The 22,027-nt window shown below is 31.6% G+C and overlaps 2 protein-coding genes across 5 annotated transcripts; one reads left to right on the forward strand and one right to left on the reverse strand.

Annotated features, from left to right (window-relative positions):
• The first annotated feature begins 2,069 nt into the window (after window positions 1-2,069).
• On the forward strand, window positions 2,070-9,917 carry LOC112742428 (GTP 3',8-cyclase, mitochondrial). 3 transcript variants are annotated; one of them, XM_072213943.1, is made up of 7 exons: window positions 2,077-2,467; window positions 5,538-5,722; window positions 6,265-6,888; window positions 7,102-7,269; window positions 7,361-7,552; window positions 8,888-8,956; window positions 9,237-9,917. In XM_072213943.1, exons 2-7 carry the CDS (start codon window positions 5,642-5,644, stop codon window positions 9,318-9,320), a joined length of 1,218 nt encoding a protein of 405 aa, XP_072070044.1. In that variant the 5' UTR covers window positions 2,077-2,467; window positions 5,538-5,641; the 3' UTR covers window positions 9,321-9,917. The 3 variants fall into 3 exon arrangements, with proteins under 3 accessions (XP_025647445.2, XP_072070044.1, XP_072070043.1); XM_072213942.1 differs by having other exon boundaries at window positions 6,268-6,888; XM_025791660.2 differs by lacking the exon at window positions 5,538-5,722 and having other exon boundaries at window positions 2,070-2,467; window positions 6,268-6,888.
• Window positions 9,918-12,208: 2,291 nt separating this feature from the next.
• On the reverse strand, window positions 12,209-20,502 carry LOC112741840 (uncharacterized). Of its 2 annotated transcripts, XM_025790974.2 has the most exons (7): window positions 20,256-20,502; window positions 20,059-20,169; window positions 17,017-17,189; window positions 15,558-16,025; window positions 15,212-15,361; window positions 14,654-15,063; window positions 12,209-13,328 (listed from the first exon to the last, which is right to left on the reverse strand). In XM_025790974.2, the coding sequence occupies exons 3-7, from the start codon at window positions 17,168-17,170 to the stop codon at window positions 12,714-12,716; spliced, it is 1,797 nt and encodes a 598-aa protein (XP_025646759.1). In that variant the 5' UTR covers window positions 17,171-17,189; window positions 20,059-20,169; window positions 20,256-20,502; the 3' UTR covers window positions 12,209-12,713. The 2 variants fall into 2 exon arrangements, with proteins under 2 accessions (XP_025646759.1, XP_025646760.1); XM_025790975.2 differs by lacking the exon at window positions 17,017-17,189 and having other exon boundaries at window positions 20,256-20,447.
• Between the last annotated feature and the right edge of the window lie 1,525 nt (window positions 20,503-22,027).

Consider the following 22,027-nt stretch of genomic DNA (forward strand, 5'->3'; position numbering starts at 1 on the left):
AAAAACGAAGGTAAAATATGAAGAAAAAGAAGTAGAAGAGGAAGCTATGTTAGGAGAAATTTCGGTGCCATAGTTAAAAAATTTCGATGATATTTTTAAGAATTTTTGGTGTTATTTTTATTTTTAATAATTAGTTAAGAAATTTTTTGTGTCACTGTTAAAAAATTTTGGTGTCAAAATTCAAAAATTTCTTGTGTCAAGTTTAAAAACTTTCGGTATTATTTTTCTGATAAATTTTGTACAATTCAAAATTTTCATCTTCTTCTTTTTTATCATCATCTTCTTTTTCTTGATATTCTCCTTGTTTCATTTTCTCATCATTTTTTTATAATTTCATCTTCTTAAAAAGAATAAAAATAAAAAAAAGTAAAGAGAAAATCAAACAAAAAAAAAGAAATAAAAGTGCCACAATAATATCAAAAGGAGGAGGAGAAAAAATAAAAAACACAACTGCAATAGAAGAACAAGGAGAAGGAGAAAACAAGCGAATAAAAATGAGAACGCTAAGAAAAAGTCCATGATTCACGCACACTTTAATGTAAGTGCGTTTTTTAGGTTTGATCAAATTTAGTTAAACTTGGTTGATAAAAGTAATTAGATGTGTAACAGAATTCTTTTATTTATATATGAAAAATCTTATTTAGTTTTAGTTTAATTAATATTGTTTTATATTATGGTGGGGAATCTTTGTAATAAAAAAGGCGTTTATATTTGTCAATAAACTTAAATGGCATAGTTTTCTCATACTCATCTAAGAGATTGTAAACTCGAGTCTCCTATCTTCTTAATAAAAAAGAAGGCCTTCATATTTATCAAACAACTTATTTATTTATTTTTTAAAAAGCATTGCTTTTGGATCAAAGGCGGCACTGCCAGGTTCGTTGTCTTTGACTCACACGAGTCATCCTGTTATCTTCTGACTTGCAAAAACCAACACCGCAACGCCACAAACACTTTCATAAGCTTACTTTTCTCTCTCTCTCTCTCTCTCACAGGTTTTGAAAACCGATTCGAACTGACCGGTCGAACCAGTTAAACCGCAAATCGAAGGAATAACGGTTCGGATAGAAGTTAAAATCGAAGATTTGAAAAACCGATGTTGGACCGTCAAACTGGCCGAAAACCGGTTGGTCAAACCAAACCGGACCTGGCCGGTTTTTTAAATTTTGCAAAACGCCATCGTTTTGCTGGAATGCCCTAACCAATTACCCAACCCAACAACCTTAGCTCCACACAACGGCTAAACGCGAACCTATCCCTCCCATCACCTTCGAGCTCCTCCTTCCTCTCACTGTCATCGATCTCACTCCCTCAACTCCGTCCATCTTCCGTCGCCGTCGCCGAAACAAGCTTCGAAGCCACCGTCGTTATCGTGCAGCTCTGTTCCACCATCGTGCAGCTAGTGTTTCAGCTTTGAAAGCACCGTCGTGCAGCTCTGCTCTGTTCCATCGTCACCGGGCTCGCCTCCTTCCTCCGTCGCGCAACTCTATTCCATTGTCGCCGACGCTATCTCTGTTCCACCTGTCATCCCTTCGGTCGTGCCCTTGTCCCCCTCTTGCTCAGGATCTGCTCTACTCTGTTCTAGGGCTTCTAGCTTCTAGATATTTTTTTAATAATAATTATTGAATAATTATTTTTAGTTAATTTGTGACTTGTTATGGGGTGAATAATTGCTGAATAAGTGTTAATTAATCTGTGAATCTTGCTGTTTTTACTGTAAATTACTCCATTGTTAATGATTTTGATAATTCATCTGCAGAAGGTGATGGGGTCTTCAAGCTTGAATTCTTTGAAACTAAGTGTTGCACGTGGGGTATGCCTGTTTTGTGTCTTCTTCGCTGCTGTGCTCTGTTGCTGTTGTGCTGTGTTTTTGTCAATGTTCTGAAAATCGGAACGGATCGACCAGTCGGACCGGTTTAACTACGAACCGGCAATACTAACAGTCCGGTCAAACATGTAAAACCGGAAATCATAAAACCGGTAAAAAATTGTTAAACCGGACGAGAACCGGCCGGTCGGACCGAACCGGAACCCGGCCGGTTTACACAAAAAAGGGAAGCTCATTCGTTTCTTTCTCCCTTTCTCCCTTTCTTTCTTTCAGTCAGAGAAATCACCCAAACCCAACCACAAGGAGTGGCATACTGCCGCCGTCCGTCGCACTCAAAGTTCGCCATCCGTCATCTAGCTTCCCTCGTGCTCCAAATCTTCAACCCCTGATCGCTGTCACCGATCGCGGTTGCTTCCTCGAGCTCGGCGTCCATCGTCTTTGTCTGCTCAGCCGCGCTTCCGTCGCCGTTTGTTTGCCGTTCACGTTCGCGTCTTCGTTCGCGTTCTTCGCCATTCGCGTTCGCTCGCTGTTCACGGTTCGAGTTCGCGTTCGTCTGGAAGCCACGTTGCTCTGCTTCAAACTCTGCCACCAACCCGCGCTCTCCACTCAGCCGTCGAACTGCCCTCTTTTGTCCCCGCCGTGAGTTCCCTAAACCCGCCACCAGACAATACACTCACACAACACCAATACTCTTCTTCAAACTCTGCAACTTCTGATTTCTATTACAATAAGTAATTATTTGATTTGGTAGTGGTTTGGATTTTTTCATAGACTAAATTAAAGTTACAATAGTTATGTTCTCTTCTCTATCGCATTGAAATTAAGCTTTGAATTCTCTTATTTCGTTTTAATTTTACCGCACTCAACATGTTTGATGAAATGCTTTAACCATATTTCTGGTTGGTTTTATAATTTCGAGCTTTTAGAAACTTAGTAAGTTGATTGCATGTGAAATTAGAATAATTGGATCATAGTAATTAGGAAATTTTAGCTGTACAAATAGCATCTTTGCAGAAAACATGTTAGCATGATGATTCCACTTGCATTAGTGTTCTTCTGGTAAATTTTTTAACTGTTATTGTGAACTTGTTAATTTGCTAATGGTTCTTGTGTTCTTCTGTTACTTTTATTCTTTTTTTTGTTTTGTTGTGATTTTCTGTTCTTGAATTTGTTAAGTTGATTTGCTAAATTGTTGGGCTGCTGTTGTTTTAATTTGTCAAATTGTTTGGTTGCTGCGACTTAATTTGTTGGATTTTCTATTTAGGTCTTGTTCTTGTTTATTTGCTAAATTGTTGTTGTGTATTTATTGTTTATTTGCTGGATATTGGTGATCATTGTCTTTGAGATTATTTACTATGCAGGTTTAGTGTCATCACTGTTTTAGAATGTTTAATAATGTACTAATGTTTGTTGCTGTTTTGGAATTGCTGGTTGCAGGTTTAGTGTGATTATTGGTTAATGTTTTGGTTTAGTGTTCTCTCTTTTCCAGATTTCCCTTCTCCCTGTATTTCTGCATGTTGCTGAATTGGTAATCAATAAATTTGCCTTTTTGCTGTAACTCGGGACTTTACTAGGATTTGTTAAATTTGTTGCTGTAACTTGCATTTGTTGCTGAATTTGTTGCTTCCCAGTCACAGAATCAGAACAGAATGCTCAGTCGGTGTTTGATTGATTGGCTTTGCTCACCGATTGTATTTGATGATAAATTTTAAATTGATAACTTTTAAAATTTAAATTTGCACTGCCCATGTTAGTGATTCACTGTTCTTTCAGTGCTTTTTGTTGTTGTTAATCATTGTGATGAGCTTTGTTAAAATTTGCACTGCCTATATTACTGAGTGTTCTTTCAGTGCTTTTTGTTGTTGTTAATCATTGTGGTGAACTTTGTTAAAATTTGCACTGCCTATGTTACTGATTCACGGATTCATCCTTCTCGTCATTATCATTGGCATGAACTCCGAACCAAAGCCCCAACTCTCTGGATAAAATTGTAATGAAAGCTTATTGGGACTTTCTCTTCTACTTAAGGTATGAATCAGAATGATGAGGCCAAGTTGTGAATACACAAGTGTCAACGGACTATAATATATATTGAATTTGTGACATTAGAAGGGTGTAATAATAACAATAATGGAGTCATGTTACTTGAATATTGAGGTTTAACATTTAAACTCTCAGCTTTTCAGCCCTGTTTGATTCTTCATCTCAGGCAATTGAATCGAATCAACCAGGCCTTCCTTTTCTTTTTCTTTTAGTTGATTCTTAATTTTTCTAATATATGTAACTTTCTGAATCAAGTGGATCAGATTATGTAGTTTTCTTGATTTGGGATATTTTCGAAGACGCATTAGAAGAGCTATTTTATTATTATGTTTGCTATAATAATATTCACATGTTCTGTATGCTTGTGATTGTTTCGGTGTTTACATTTTCTTTCCAAGTCACTTGCAGTGGTTGTTCTCTGAGTTAAGGCTTTGTATGTGTGTGAGAATATGTGATAATGTTGAATGCTGTTGCATCTAATAGGAGTTCTTGGAGTACCCTCATCTTTGGTCCTTTATAATTTATTTATTATTTTATTCTAAAACGGTTTTTTCGGTTGACCACCGGTTGGACCGGTTAGACCAATAAACCAGTGAACCAGTGACTAAAGCGGTTTGATGACCGGTCCGGTTTTCAGAACCTTGGTTTTTGTGTTCAATCAAAATTTTTCTTTGAGAACTTAGCTTTGCTATGCTTGATAAATTGTGCCAATTATGCATTTATTGAAATTGGTATGCCTCTGTAGATTCTAAATAGTGTGTGTCATGTTTCTGATTTTGATAATTTGAGTAGTTTATGAAGCATAGTTCACTGTTATTGCAAATGATTTGGGACTGCTTTTGAGGAGTGTATGAAGTAGATTACTTGCTGTGTTTGGAGTTGTGTATTAATTAAATTGGTTAATTTGTTATTTGAGCCATGTTACAGCTTGTTAAATAAAGTTTAAAGCTTCAATATCCATTTATTAGTTGGCAATGTTAATATTATTAATAATATTAATAATAATACTAATCACAAAGTGGAGAGGGATTGTAGAATTTGTCACATAGGTTTGGAGAGTGATAGTTCTGAGTCTGGTGTTCCAATTGAATTGGGTTGTACTTGTAAAGATGATTTTGTTGCTGCTCACAAAGTATGTGCTGAGACATGGTTTAAGATTAAGGAGAATTTGAGTATAAATCCCATCTTTACTTTATTCTGTTTAACTGCAAATTTGGTTTTTGATAATTTTTAATGCTGAATTTGATTGATTCTATAGATATTTTAGACACCCTTTTGTTTATGATTAATGGAATTGAGAATTGGATTGTTTGGTACTGTGCTATATGGTAGTTGTTCTATGTCTTGGTGCTGAGTTTGACAAATATTCTCAATTACTTACAGCTATGGTTTCCTTCTTGGATGGGATTTTATTTTTCCAAAAGAAATCATAGAGAATTAGGGTTGTGAATTGTTTAAAAAACAAACTTAAGTTTGTATTTTGATAAGATCATATGGTTTTGATTTATGACATTTCATGTAGTGTTTTAAATTTGGAAGATATTTTAAGATTTATATTAGACTATAATTATATTTTAGTATGTATATTTATAATTTATTTATTATTTTATTCTAAAACGGTTTTTTTGGTTGAATTACGGTTGGACCGGTTGGACCAATAAACCAGTGAACCAGTGACTAGAACGATTCGATGACCTGTTCAGTTCTCAGAACCTTGGTTTTATCATCTCTCTGGTGACTGGTTTTTATTATTATTGTTATTATTAATTGATGATTGCATCAATAATGAGGCGCTCCTTATCAAAATTCCCTGGTTGGCGTTTCGGCTTCGGACAATCCAAGTCCTTATTGGTATTGCTCTTTCTCTCGTTTACTATATATGTAACTTACTCTGTCAATTTATTTAGCTTTGGTCATGCAAATGCATTGATCATCAAGGTCTACTTTAATTTTCTAATGGATTAGGAAAATGGATTCATGGGTTCTTACATACACTAGCAACATAGTTATGTTGTCCTTGTCAATGACTCGTAAATTTGATAATAAAGTTGCAAGAATCTCTTAAGTTCTATGGTGAAAAACAGTCAGTCATTTAGTTTGTTCCCTTGTTATGGGCCGAATTTTGATTCTCGAAGCGATGGTAAGATTGTTGCATAAATCTTCTCTATCCAATCCCGCTTGATAGGAATTTTGTGCGGTGAGTTGTAAATATTGATAACCATTTGCATCTTAATGAAAATTGTTATTTTTTGTCCTTGGATTTTGTCTGTATTCTAATTAATAATTAGATTCTTCTTATTCCATGTTGTATTAATCCGGAGTGTGGTGGTGATGATATATCTAAGTCTTTGTTTTATGAGATTGTGGTTGGATAATCTGCAAATTTTCTAAAGCAGGTGAATTGTGAGGCGGGGTCTCATTGTGCTAGCAGAAGTACCAATGGTCAAGTCAATTTCAGTGGCAACTTGAATGAATATTCCACAAGAACTTATGAAACATCGTGCGCTACATCGCTTGACAATCAGCCAAAGGATAACTCTGTTTCTGATATGCTAGTAGATTCATTTGGACGGTTGCACACTTACTTGAGAATATCGTTAACAGAACGGTGCAATTTACGGTGTCAGTATTGTATGCCAGCAGATGGCGTGGAGCTAACTCCTAACGCTCAGCTTTTGACAAATGCTGAGATTTTGCGACTGGCAAATCTCTTTGTAAGTTCCGGGGTAAATAAAATACGGTTGACTGGTGGGGAGCCAACTGTAAGAAAGGATATTGAAGATATATGCATGGGGTTGTCAAAATTGAAGGGACTGGAGACATTGACCATGACTACAAATGGTATCACCCTAGCAAGAAAACTTCCAAGGCTGAAAGAATGTGGCCTTACTTCTGTGAACATTAGTTTGGACACATTGGTACCTGCAAAGTTTGAGTTTATGACAAGACGGAAAGGGCATGAAAAAGTAATGAATTCAATTAATGCTGCTGTGGACCTTGGTTATAATCCTGTTAAGGTATTTGCTGGTTCTGGTCTTGTTTCTTCACTTTTTGAACACCTCCCATGTTATTAGCTTCCCTTGTCAAAGTGTGAAATTCTTCACCGATTTATAGTTTTTGTACATATTTCTATGTTGGATTATTCTTGTGTGAGACTTAATAGGCATGTTAAATTTCAAAGGTAACCTGATTGATGCGTTTTAAGGTGTCCTTTATGTTTGTTGCTTCAGGTCAATTGTGTTGTAATGCGTGGATTTAATGATGATGAAATATGTGACTTTGTTGATCTGACAAGAGAAAAGCCTATTAATGTTCGTTTTATAGAATTCATGCCATTTGATGGAAATGTTTGGAATGTCAAGAAGCTTGTACCCTACTCAGAAATGATGGATAGAGTGGTAAGGTAGAACTCTGCAGGAGACCTCACTTGGATTTTTTGTGTTTTTTTTTTCCTAGTTGAGACCCTTCGTCACCATTTTTATTAAACAGATAAAACATGTTCCTTCCATAAAGAGACTTCAGGATCACCCAACAGATACAGCCAAGAATTTCACAATAGATGGACATCAAGGTAGAGTTTCATTTATCACATCAATGACGGAGCATTTTTGTGCTGGTTGCAATAGATTGCGAATACTAGCAGATGGAAACTTCAAAGTGTGTCTATTTGGTCCTTCAGAGGTAAGTCATATAATGTATAGTGGAAATTCATTTTGTTCTGCATGTCACCAATAATTGTTAATTGCAATTTGAAGAGTATCCGTGTGATGTTAGATATATGTGGAATATTTAATGTTTCTAGTGAAGCTACAATGTTATCATTGATGAGGATTTTATAGGTTTCTTAAAGTGAAGTGGGTATTGAATGAGATCATTAGGTAATGTGAGGAAAGGGCCTGGATTTAGAGTTGGTATTTGAAATACACAAATGCTTTTGGTGGATAAAATTTAGAGTAATGTTAAAGCAAATCTTTTGCCATTATTGTGCTGTGTTCCGTAAGTTGCTTTCTGCAAGTGATCAATGGCTTTACAGAACAATGGGAGAAAGAATAGGCAGCAACATATATTATAACATCAATGATTGAGCCTATGATTTCTACTCTCAGTCCTGAATTCTTGATATGGTTTGTTCTCAATTTTGGGGAAGATTCCTAATAGAGTGACTAACATAACTTTCAATAATTCATATTAGAAAGTAAGAGGTCTATACTACCTTGCAGAAAATGGATTTATTCACTAAAATTTGAAGTTTGTTCGTAATCTGGGAAAGTTAGATGAGAGCTTGTTTAATCCTTTCCTTGTGCTTCATGAAGATGAATTAATTCTCATTTTGAGTCTCTACTTGTACACTATTGGACCACTGGTTGTCTTCGCTATCTTCAACTCTAGAATGCATAATTATTAGATTAAGCAATGCTTGTTGCTTTTCCTATTAAATTCTAGTTCCTCATGTGGTATAACATATAATGTTTGCTTTGGAACGATGTTTAGAATTATGCATGATGTTAGGTAGCATATTTTGTTAAGTGGTGTGAGTTTTTTGGTCACCATTGATGAGTAGAGTATATTCATTGTTTGACTTGTTTGGTGGAAGGTCCGTTACGCAATTCGATGGCCTTATTTTACCTTAGATATGACAAATTATGTTGCACATTTTTCAGATTGAATGCCCATTTTCTTCTTTTCCTTTCTAATAATTTCTTAGATGCATAATCATATGAACCATCTACTCCTAAGTTCATCAAGGACTATACCTTAGACTCAGCTTACACCTTAGACTCAGCTTACGGATATTCTTCTAAACTGTGCCATGAAAGCAAAGTGCATCTCACAAAAATATTGGATCATGTGAACTTGACAAGTCTGTTCAGGCCAAACCTATTTATGCAGTGATATGGACACTGGACAGTAAAAATCGGCCATTAAATATATATTGGATTGGATATTTACTGTGTCGTGTGTAACTTTAAGCAAGAGATTTTTGTGATATTTTAATACCGCCTTGTCCTCTTGTAGGTTAGTTTAAGGGATCCCTTGCGACATGGTGCAGAGGATGATGAGCTTAGGGAGATAATAGCATCAGCGGTATGCACTTTTTGATTATTGCTTGGATTCAAAATTTCATCATGATAATTTAGAAATTTAATTTATCTATCAGGATTTATTTTCTCATCCAATATGGTGGAATTACATTTGCTTTCAGTTTTAATGTAGTTTGTTGATTTCGGCATCATAAAATCTGTTATTGCTTTTTTATATTGTTGTGTAGCAACATAGTCGGTTATATACTCCTTGTTTAAGCTATGTCATCTGGAAGGTTCTTCTACTATAATGTTCGAGTATTCTGGCCTTCTCTTTGGTGTAGGTGAAGAGGAAGAAAGCTTCGCATGCTGGAATGTTTGACCTTGCAAAGACAGCAAATAGGCCCATGATACATATTGGCGGATGAAGTCTTGTCATCTTCTCTTCCCCACTTCCTTAACTCCATAAAGTTAGGGTTTGCTTGGTGATAATGTTATCTTTTTTTCAGGAATTTCCAAAAGAAAAAGTATATCATGAAAATGAACACAATATTCACTCTTGTTTTTACAAAATTATGAAAATAGAAAACACTGAATGAAAGCACAAACCAAATATGTCCTTATGTGTTCATTCTCTTAGGTGTGTTTGTGAGATGGGGTTTTAAAGGGGAAGTGGTGAAAGTAAGAGTTTGAAGAGTAATTATAAGTCAATTTGTCTATTCAAATCTTTCTTTCCCTTCCTCTCCTTGTAAAGCTTCAACCGCATTATTAGAGCTGTAGTTAATCGAAGTGCCTCATTGTGTCTAAGTTTAGGTGTCGTGTGTCTTCCAAAATTTGCTTATATTCAAGGAAAACCATAGCTGCCCCAGCCAGAAGAAGGTCCTGATCGTTCTCCTTATGGAGTGATACAGTTTTGTCTATTTACTTTAGCATATATATGGTCAAATGTTTTTCGGCCTACATTTTCAGATCTTGTGTTGATTATCAAGATAATTATGTGTTGTTTATAAAGTTGAGGTTATTTATTTGTTGTTTGTATAAGCCAGATTTGAGGGTCAATAATCGACACATTATTCTATGCAGCTAGGTGGGTTGTAACAAACCAAATCTACAGTGTCTTAGATAGTGTCTTAGATAATGCACAGTGCTTGCCCAAAAAAAAAAAAAAGATAATGCACAGTGCAGTATAACAGTTTGAGGCACTGTGAGTGTGACTAGAAAATGAACTGCCTTTGTAATTGGGAAACTTTCTGGGATAAAATTATTCTAAATCGGGATGCACAATTCTAAAACGGCTCCGAATCCAAACACTAACACCAACAGCCACCTTATGACTCAAATAGCTTTACTACTAAACTAACAAATAACTGTATAATGAATCAAACATATTGCACATCTAAATGTGTGTGCATGTGTTCTGTCTCTAATTAAAGAAAAGCATCTAAAGTAATAGAAAAAACACAAAATTAAAAACCGAATCACAGGAATCACTTCTGTAAATCTTGCATCCTTTTATTTACTTTTCCTAAAATCCCCTAATGTCGCTCTTCCTAACCAATCAATACATCATAGAAAACAGGGCTAACAATCATAATAAAATGAAAAAGTATAGGTAACTAACAATATTTTTGAACAATATGTAAACAATGTGAATTAATAGGGTTAAAAGAGTAAATTTAATAAATAGTATTAAATTAGGATGTAATATACTTGTATTTGATTAGTGATTGTTCATGTTGATCAAGATAGTCATTGTTTATCTAGCACTCTCCTAATAAAATAAACAATCCGTTTTGCTAGCTTTTCGTCACAACATTTATAAAAAAATAGTACAAATATTTAAATTCTAATAATTATTATCTGTGCCAAAGTCGGTCATGACTCAATCTGATTCTTTTGCTAAGAATCTGGTTCTTCTACCAAACACAGTTAATCAAACAAGTCAAATACCTCAATATATTTTCATGGGAATGAAATCCTAATAATATATTCACCAAACAAAGTAAAATTATCAAAATAAAGTTGTGTTTCATTATTATGCTATCTTCCAAAGTAATTATTAATATATATCCATGATGTCTTCATCAGATGATTATTCCACCGTTTCACTTCACACAAAAGCACGGTTCTATTTAGAACATGGGAATCCAGGTGTTGTTTTTTGGACAAGAAAGATTGTGTTAATGGTGGTGATGTTCCCTGACTAACAAAGGAATTGGAATTGGAGGGGGTAGTGGGCCTTTTGTTTTTCACAAATATTCTGCAGCCTACTAATTTTAGTGATGATGATAATGGTGGTGGCTAGTGGTGATGGTAGAGGAGTGAATGGTGATGGCAAATTAGCAATGCAGCGGTGGATGAGGGTAGGGGTGAGCACGGGTCGCAGATACCCGATCACCTGTCCAAACCCGAATCGAACTAAACCAATGACTCTCTCTAGTAATTGGTTCGGGTAACGGTTCTGGGGGTGCGAAATCCGAATCAACCCGTAGACCAGACCATATATTAATTAAATAAAAAAATAAAAATTTAAAAAATATATATGCCTTTTAATATGTTTGGATTTTAATGTCTTTAGTGTTTAATATGTTTGAATTTTAATGTGTTTAGTTTTTAATGTATTTGGTATTTAAGATGTTTGGATTATTTCTATTAATGTTACATGTTTATTGTACTTACAGAATTTGTAAGATAAAAATTTCGTTTTTTTATTTCTTTTTAATGATCGGGTATCCAATTACTCGAACCAAACCAACCTGTTTTTAATCGGTTTGGTTTGGTTCGGGTATACACACAAAAAACACAAATCCAAACCAACCCAAATCAATTATAATTTAATTGGTTCGCTTCTAATTTTACCTTAAACTTGAACCAACTGACCCGTGCTCACCCCTAGATGAGGGTTTGGATTATGAATTAGGGTTGAAAGATGGTTGGATTGGAGGTAAAATTATAAAAAAAAATTGACACTTTTGACTGTCAAAAATTTAACAGCTTAGAGAAAATTAAAATTTATTTTAAATGTTAAGGACATAATTAAATTAAATCAAATTAAATATTAAAATAATTTTAAAAAATTTATATACTTTTATTTTTTTTTGACAGTGCAATTAGTTTGTTATGTCAAAGAAGAGTAGAGAAGAATTAACCAAATCAAAGACACGTGGTGTTGTCTGAGAAGTGAAAAATTTTGAATTTTACTTTAAACATAACCCTACGCTACTAAAGTATTAATACAATTTTCTTATGAATCCCGTTAGGGTGTAAATAGAGTATTTGTACAATGTGTACTATGGGCTATTTATTTGGCCTAATATGAGTTAAAAAATGAACATTCAGGGTAAAATACTATTAATTTCTCAAACACAATACACTCATACTATCCAGAATAACCATCTGAATACCAGGAATAATAAACATCTGATATCCTACTGAATCGAACATTCCTATACCCCCGTTGTACATATTGTATAGATACTCCATTGCTTCCCTATATTTTCTCTTTTCTTATATCTATACCACTGTTCCACTTGTAACACACTATTCTACTAATTGAATTGGGGGCACTAAACATGTTATACTTACTATACCATCATTCAATTTACATTGGGTTAAAAAAAAATGTAAATTGGAAAAGTCTAGGGAGCCAGCAGTTTTGTTGAATTTTGGTCAGCATGTAGCCAGCAGAGAAAGGTGAGTCATTGGATAAAATCTCACACCAATCTCACACCATTATCATTGATGACTATTTGATGGCTACTAATCACAAAAGTTGCTGGCCCCTAGTATTGTTCATGTAAATTTACTATGCCTTCTAATTTTCAGCAAAGCAATCGTTCTCTTGGACGAAACAATGTCAAACAAAAATAAGATGAATGGATAATATCTGTCGATAGTGGAAACAGAATCAGTGTGAAAAACGGTATTGGCAGAAAAGCAAGAATGGAAATGAAAATTGGAACCCAGTTTGAACCGTGGTAATATGTGATGAAAGAAGAAACACCAAACGCTATCATCATGCTTGTGATGGAAACGAATTGAGCAATCAACCCAAATAGAAGCTTGAAAGGCAATGATCTGAAGTAGTTATCCTCTGCATAACTTGAGTCGAGAATGGACAAGAACATTAGTATTGAAGCTGAAGATGATATAAGAGCGATTGCGTCGGAGATGGCGAATGTAAGGAACAATGGTTGTGTTAAATAGGTTGGGGTTCCCGTGGTGCTGTTGCGGCCACCGGGGAGGTTGAAGGTTGCAGCGAAGACTCCGGTGGCAATGAGTGTTGAAACAAGCATGCAGTTTTTGGCTGTGTTCTTTGTCCATGATGCTGCCTCTGTTAATAAGTCTTTGTGCTCCTCAGTGAATAATGCATGGGGTGTTTTGCCATCGTAATTTTTCAAATCCTTGTATGATGGTAACATTATTTTTTCCACTTCCTAGAACATCAAAAATCAAATGAAAATGTTTGATAATAAAAGAAAATCATTCAAAAATAACCATAATTTATCTTATTTAATATTCATTAATTGTTGCAACAATTAATAAATATTAAATAAAATAAATTCTGACTGTTTTTTTGTCTTCCCAACATTACGGAAAATCAAAATATAATATGCCTGATATTAATGCATGTATAGTGACTTTCACTCCATGAATTAATGTTGCATAATTAAGTGGTGATGCTGATCAGAAATCACCAATTGTTCTAATTAATGGTTACTAAAGCAGTATTGGAAAATTTAAGGAACTTATTGCATCAAATAAAGTCTTTTTAACCTAATCTACTAACTTTAACATCGTTAAATTAAGAGAAATTATTTTAAGGATTTTGTCATCCACTTCCCATACTAAATCCTATATTTAATTTAAATTTTTTATTCAAATATTCCATTTATATATCTTTAAAATGTGGTCCTAAAACATTTAGCGTTTGTTTTGAGGTACTGAGACAAAGACTGGGAGACTGAGACTCGGTATCATATTTGTTGGTTCAGAAACTTGTACTAAAATTTTGTCTCTGTCTCCAAAATTTTCAGTATTTCAGTACCTCCAAAAAGTAGGGACACAGGAACTAAAATATTTAGAGATAGAGACTGAAACTTTAATAACATTTTATACTTAAAATATTCTCATTTCAATTAATTAATTCCAATTTTACCTTTTGTACAAATTAAATTAGAGTTTTATTCTTGTTTCAATTTCTGTCTCCCACTTTGTACCAAACAGAATACTGAGATTTATTTCTGTTTCTCAGTCTCAGTCTTTTTGTCTCTGTCTCTCCACCAAACACTACCTTAAATTTAGTTTGAGTTTTTATTTTGACAAGTAAAAATTCAAATTTAAAAAAAAAATATTAGATTAGATATTTTAATTTATAACAAATTTTTATTATTAGAGAAATCTTTGAGACAAATTAGACCTTCTTAAGTTTTTATTTCTTAAGATGAATTAATTTGTTTTGTATAAATATTTTTTTTTATCAAATTGTCTTTATTTATTAGAGATTTATTTATTCAATACATATATTAAAAATTTTGCCGAAAACGATAAGGAATCAAACTGAAAAGAATAATTCCAGAAACTTTCAAAATGTTATTAGAAATAAATTTATTAAAAATTCTTTGAAAATCAATTCCAACGTTTATTCTTTCATTTTTTATTACATGCTACAACCAAAATCAAGTTAATCTAGACTACAATGCCTTCAAACTTAAAATTTCCCCAAAAATTGAAAGAAAAAAAATCTGAATATATTGCATACCTGGAACCATAGTAGTTCATGTGTCATTTGAAGAGCCGGTCCAGAAATTCGTTTGAGCTGAGCTGAAGGTGCTAATTTTGCAGCATGATGCAACATATTGTTCTTTTCATGGTCTTCAAAAGTAACAATCAAATCTTTGATGGCACCTATTTCATGTATAAGATTGAATATACTCGAATTGCGATGCAGAACAGCAATGTGGATTATGCTTCGATTTTTAGCATCCACTTCCCACATCAAATCAGGATCTGCTCTCATAAGCTCAGCAACAAACTTAAAATTTCCTAGTTTTGTGGCATCGAATGTTATTTGTGTTGGAAGACTTATCAATTCCCTTAGCTTTGTCTCTGTGTGATTCATGACAAGTATGTTCCAAAGTTTCCTAACAAGTTTGATCAATGGAGTCACACCTATATCAAACATACTTGTTATTAGTATTAGAATTGCCTCTTCGTATCAGCATAAACTTTTGAAATAAATGATTTTATGACAATTAATAGAACATTCTTATGGATGAAATGTTTTTTTGAGGCAGCTATAGTTTTTCATTTTACTTACTTGATCCCATGACCAGGTTTCTAAGATTCCATGGACCTTGATGGGTAAAATCAGCAGGCTTTCGAGCCAAGATATGCAAACCCGTCTCATTCTCATCATTCTGAGCTGAAGCTAGCTCTTCATTTTCTTCCAACATTTGTAAAGCCAAATCTGCACATTTATTGTCCAAAATTTAGATTGTTGTTTAATAAACAATGTACATATTGAAATATGTTTTAACAACCATACTAGGTGTATACAAATTAGTCACTCGTAAATAGTAATTCATATAAAATATATGCTGAAATATAAAAACACATTGAAAATGAATTAAACAACACGTGTATAGTTATGGTAATGTACTCACCATACAAACCATTGTCGAGAAGAAGGAAGAAGATAAACCTCTTGTCTTCTTCATCTAATATGTCACTAGTCATGGGAAACAGATGCCTTGTCATACCATTTTTCCCCTGTAATGCAGCCAAGTAAAGAGGAGTCATCCCTACACCACCCCTTTTCCTTGGTAGCTCACTATTTTTCTTGATCATCATATCAGCGATCTTCATGTTCCCGGATGCGGCCGCGGAGCAAAAGGCATTGTTCTTGTTCTTATCTTTCAGTTCGAGATCATGTGGATCAAGTTTTTTTAGAAGCTCTTGTACAAAGTGAACATGGTTTGATCCTGCTGCAACTTGGAGTAGTGTTTTCTCACTCCTCTTTACTATGGCTGCTCTTAGCAGTCTATCATCTTGCTCTATCATGTGCTTAGCTGCATTCCAATCTCCTTTTAATGCTACCTTTAAAAGGGGTACGCATTTTTCGAAGTATATCCCTGAAAAATTACAGTCTCTAAATTTTATGAGTGACTTAATTTGATTATTGATTATCGATGCATGACTAACTCACAGGTCAAAACAAATTCAATAATAGAGTATGAATCAGTTTAAACTTTAAAAATATACAGAGTATGGTATCCATAGTATTTGTTGATAAACTATGCTAAGTGTACACTAGAATATTCCGTAAAATCAATTATTGGAGTAGAATACACGTTTAAAATGAGTTAAACTATTCGTATTTATACACAAGTACACAGTAATTGATTTTAGTATACAAATAACATTTTTATTTATCGTTACAATTTTTTCTCCTTTTTTAAGCATATTATCGCACTTTTTACAATTATTTGGTTAGAGTCCTTTTTGAATATAAAATCGTTATTTGGTTATGATGCCAAAATCATCATTTTTTTTAATCAATTATTTGAGATAATTTAGTATTTTTTTTAACTCTTTAAATCTGCTAAGTAACTCAATTATGGTGAAATAATACTAGAGAATTAATATTATAACCGTTAATTTCAGCTAACATACACTATAGTTAATTATCAAACAAAATCAATATAAAATCTATTAAATACGAGTTTAGTTAAATTTGAATTTTGGATATTTTTAATTTAATTTCAGATATTTTTTTCTTACGTTAAATGTTGACTACAATGTTAGTTGTGCAATATTAATTTTCAAAATTTTTTCATTATGTTATTTCTTATAATCTCAATTACCTTTTTTAAATGTTGTAAGTTAAAGTTTCATAAATCAGTGTAGCATAGTTAGCAGCATAAAACTGGCTAATCTTCTATTATTACTTAATCACATGGAGCCATGGAGGTTAGAGACAATAAAAAATCAATTCAAATAGTCTAAATAATTATCTTGTTTTGTATTTATTAAACATTAAAAAAGGTATATTTTGATCATTTGGATTAATTTTTTATTATCTCGCTAGTATTATTTAAGAGAGAGAGAGAGAGAGAGAGTTACCATTATCTTGTATTAGTTCAGAGGAAGAGCATTCATCATTTGAAACAATCTGCACTACATGTGATTGGGGTGATGATTGAGAAGAAGCAATAATACCAACCATCTCTACTTGTGATGCTGCTGCTGCTGTTGAGTTAGCAACTGCCTTTGCCATTTTTTTTCCTTTCAAGTTTCTTTAAAACAAAATTAAAATTAATATTTCATGTACAAAAGAAGAAAAAAAGTGACTAATTTTGCTTTAATTTCATCTATTGTTATCTTTTTAATCAACGGTTCAAGCCTTCAAGTTAATAAACCTCTTCACACTACTTTAACATATTTTCTCTCTTTTCTAATAGCATTACATCATTTGATGGCAAATTATGAACCAAATTTTTTCACCCAATAAATAAATAAAAATAATCAAATTATTTTTGTCAAAAATGAATTTAATGAAATTAACATACATGTATAAATGATTATTTTATATTATTCTGCGTATATATATATTCTTTTTGAAATAAAGATAATGCACATGCTCATTTTATTTTCTTTGTATCATTTAATTTATTTAGAAAAATAATTAATAATAAAAAATAATTAAATTTTAAATTTTTTAATCATAAATTAAATTTAAGCTAAAAAAAATTTAAAGGCACAAGCATACATATATAAAAAATTAAAGGCACAAGTAGTTATTAACGAAAAAAGTGTTGAGAATCCCTCCAAAACCGTTGCTTTTCCTATTTCTTTCTTCATTTGTATGTTGAAAAAAAAAAGAACCATGATACTGATCAGACCAACTTAAGGTTGCAAATTTATTTCTTCTGAGTTAAAATTAATATATAGCTACCAAAAATCTTAAGAATCAAAGAATAATAAATAAAATGGAAATATTTTTTATTTCACAATTAAAAAATTAAAGGCACAAGTATACATATTTAAATTTCTTTACATATATTTGTGCCTTTTGATTTTTTTTAGCTTAAATTTAAATTTTTTATGATTGAAAAATATAAAATTTAATTATTTTTCATTATTAATTATTTTTTCTAAATAAATTAAATGACACAGAGAAAATAAAATGAGCATGTGCGTTATTTTTATTTCAACATATATATGTGTGTGTAGAATAATATAAAATAACCATTTATGTATGAGAAAAAATGATTTGATTGCTTTTATTTATTTATTGGGTGAAAGATTCTGAAATATAATTTGTCAGCACATAATGTTATGTTATTAGAAAAGAGACAAAATATGTTAGTTAAAGTAGTGTCAGAAGTTTATTATTATATATTTTTACTTTATTAGTATGAGAGGTTTATTAGTGTGATGGGAATAGCATTTATTGAAATGCTTTTGATATTATATGTTCCATTTTCACTGGCAAGCACTTTTAAAACGGGAAATTTTTTTTTTCTCTTGTTTTTGCTGATGTGAAATGCGAAATGGTTAATAATTTTATCTTATTTTTGTAATTATGGTGTGCAAAAATTGATCTTTTTATTTTAGTATTCCTTAATCGTAAAAATATAATTAAATATATAAAATAATATATTTTTATTTTATTTAAACTGATAAATAATAATTTTTTTATTTAAATAAAAAAATGAAACTTATAACCTTGATCTTGTAATTTCAATTTATATTTTACACTATAAATAATACTATCTAAGTTGTTAATATAATGGAGTTAATTATATGTATGATATTTTATATTTTTTATATTCTTCAAACTCATTTAGAAAATATATAATAAAAGATCATATTGTATATTTTTTATTAAAAAAATCCAATTTTTTACCCTCACTCACGGTGGTCTAGAAATTGGTGTTATGGTATATTATTTGGTGGCTACTCCAATGAAGATTTAATGATTATCATCATGTGAAGATACATCATTTTGACCATTGGATGATAGATTGTAGGGCTTGATTTGATTTGAAGTAAAAGTGTTACTTTTATTTAAAATGTTGCTAAATAAATAAGTTACACTTTTTGAACAAGGATCATCATGAGAAGATGTTTTTGCCATCTTCATGGGAGTAGTTGCCATATTATTTTCATGTTTGACGGGCTGCCCCCCCATACATGATTGTCCATTTGTCCTATTCATTCTGTCGTTATTATTTCAGCAACTTGAACAAAGGACTACACTACGTGTATTCACCTGATTAGTCACACCATTCCCTATTAATCTATTATTTTTATTTTCACCATCACAAAATATATTTTTGGACACATTCTTTTATATTTTATATAGTAATTTTTTTTGTATTTTATAAAATAATTTCAGCTATTTAATACACTTTATTTTAACAAAATAAAAAAGAAAATAATAAATAATATATATATATATATATATATATATATATAGTATAAAAAAAGTTGAATAAATAGCTTTTTTTTTCCATATATTATGAATCTTTTTTGGCTATTGACTAGCAAAACAAAAGTCTTTGCAATACACATTAGACACCTTAAAATCATCCCAAAATGACTTTATTAATTGCATGATTTTTCGAAGGCGGCTGTCTTCCTATGCCCGCTTGCTAAAAGAAAATGAAGACTCTATCTTGTAAAGTGAGAGTGATCTATCTTCTAAGAATAAAATGGAAGCTTTTCTGTTCTGGATGGGGTAGAGGGTATTTAGGAAAACACAGGAAGGAAGGAAGAAAGAGAACGCATCAAGATTTAAAGAGTATATATTAAAAAATAAAAATTATTCCGAGAAAATTAAAATTGAGAGGGTATAGAACTCATTTGTTTAGACTTATATGATTGGACTAATGTATTATCTGATGATTCTGATACCATATTAAAAGTGTCATGAAAATTAAAGTGGAGAGTAGAGAAGAAAGAACAAAGAGAAGAATAGTGCATATAAACCCAACTATGTGAATTTGAATCTACTACATCGTATATATGTAGCTAGCAGTAGAAGAAGTGGATAAGTAACTGATCTAACTACCCAACGTTAGTAACTGAATCGTAACAGAATCATTCTGGCAAAAACATTAGGAGAAACCGAAAAAGAGAAGATGGGAATCGGAATATTACCTATTATTATTTTAATTTGCCCACGGAACCTTTATATTCTTAGAAGTGCCTTCAGTTCCAGAGAGAGAAAGAGGGGACTGAAATCCCAACCAGATGCTTCGGAATATATATCTGCATACAACAAGAATTTTCCAAACATTCAGTGCATATATTACTTTCAAGTTTCAACACTTGTTGATGTGCAGTTTTGCACTCACCACCATGAATTTGAAACTGCTGATGAAGCTTCCTATTTTCTGTCACGCGAAAAACTCTAGTTAAATATACAGAAAGGTAAAGAACCTATCTAAATATAATTGATTAATTGTTCACAGGACAACAACATTTATCTAATGAATATTATAGAAAACATGAAAATATAAAGATGATAAAATGGGACCGATAGATACATGGTTTGGAGTATAATAGTATATACTATATAGTGTCCAAATGATATTTTGGGACAGTAATTAAATTTTAAATTTTAAATAAAAAAACAACTTGTGCATCACATGGTTATGGTTTCATATTTTTACGGTGTGGTCCCGGATTTTCATTATATAAATTTGTCTATACTTTCTGTAATGGGGGATTTTTTTTAAATAAATAATTTAAATATTTTATTTATGAATATAAATAATTTATTATATATTTATTAATTTTTATCTTTTTATATATTTCGTTTACACGGTAAACGAATTAATATCGCTTATATCTCGTATACATTCATTTATACTATAAACGAAATATATGAAATTTAAAAAATATACCTATTTCATTTATAAAATATGTGTATTTATAAATATAAAAATATAATTTTTAAAAATAATAAAAAATATTAATAATTTAATTTGGACTAATTTAAAAAAATAAAAAGTTGATATATTTTGTTATTATTTAAATTAATTTTAATTAATTTATATCTCATTTATATTTTAAATTTTAAATTAATAACTTTATTTGTTTGTACTGAACTTTTGTAAATAGTGCATTTCAAATAATAGAAAAGATGTACTGTTTTAAATAATGAAAAAGACGTGCAATTTTAAAATAATAGGAGAAACATGTTATTTTAACTCACGTAATTAGAAAATGCTATTCAAAAAGAATAAAAAACATAAAAAATTAAAAATTGATAAACAAAATTTCAACCATATATAATTTAAATTTAAAATTTTTAATATAACAAAAGTTTTAAATTTTTCATATACCCTTCTTAAATACTAATTCAAATGTGTTAGCTTCTACAGTAATTTAATTTTTATTATGTGTGCATAATAAAAATTTTTAATATAACAAAATTTTTAAAATTTTTATATGTTTTTTATTCTTTCTTAGTACTAATTTAAATGTGTTGGTTTCTAAAAAAATAATGTGCTGTTTTATATAGCAATTTTAAATTACGTGATACCCCAAGATCCTTGTTAATAGATTCCGTCCTCATGTTGCGGAGATTGTTGGCCCGCTTCAAGGAGAATTTATTCCGAGACGAGGAACTCCTAACAACATCATTATTGCTCAAGAAGTCATTTACTTTATGAAGAAGACTAAGGGTTAGTTTGGCTAAACTTCTTAAATAAGTTCTTTTAAAAAAGGAGCTTAAAATATAAGGACTTTTATTAATAACAACTTTTAAATAAGTTATTTTATGTTTGGAAAGTTATTATAGAAGTCCTTGTTTTAAAGTTATGCATTAAATAGGAGTGATAAAATAGCTTTTGAAAATAGGAGAAGTCACATTTTTTAACTTCTTCAAAAACTCTTAAATAACTTTTTGAAAAGTTAAAAATTTATCTAAAAATTGTACCAAACACTATTAATGTAACTTTTTATAAGTCAAAAACTAAAAAAACTAGCTTTTGGAGTTTAAAAAGTAGCTTTTGGAGTTTCCCAAACGGACCCTAAATCAAAGAAAGGCACACTGGCCTTTAAGATTGATCTGGAGAAAGCTTATGACAGAGTTGACTGGAGGTTTTTAGCCCATACCCTT

Source organism: Arachis hypogaea, chromosome 14 (assembly GCF_003086295.3).
Source record: "Arachis hypogaea cultivar Tifrunner chromosome 14, arahy.Tifrunner.gnm2.J5K5, whole genome shotgun sequence".
In the NCBI taxonomy this organism is placed as follows: domain Eukaryota; kingdom Viridiplantae; phylum Streptophyta; class Magnoliopsida; order Fabales; family Fabaceae; genus Arachis; species Arachis hypogaea.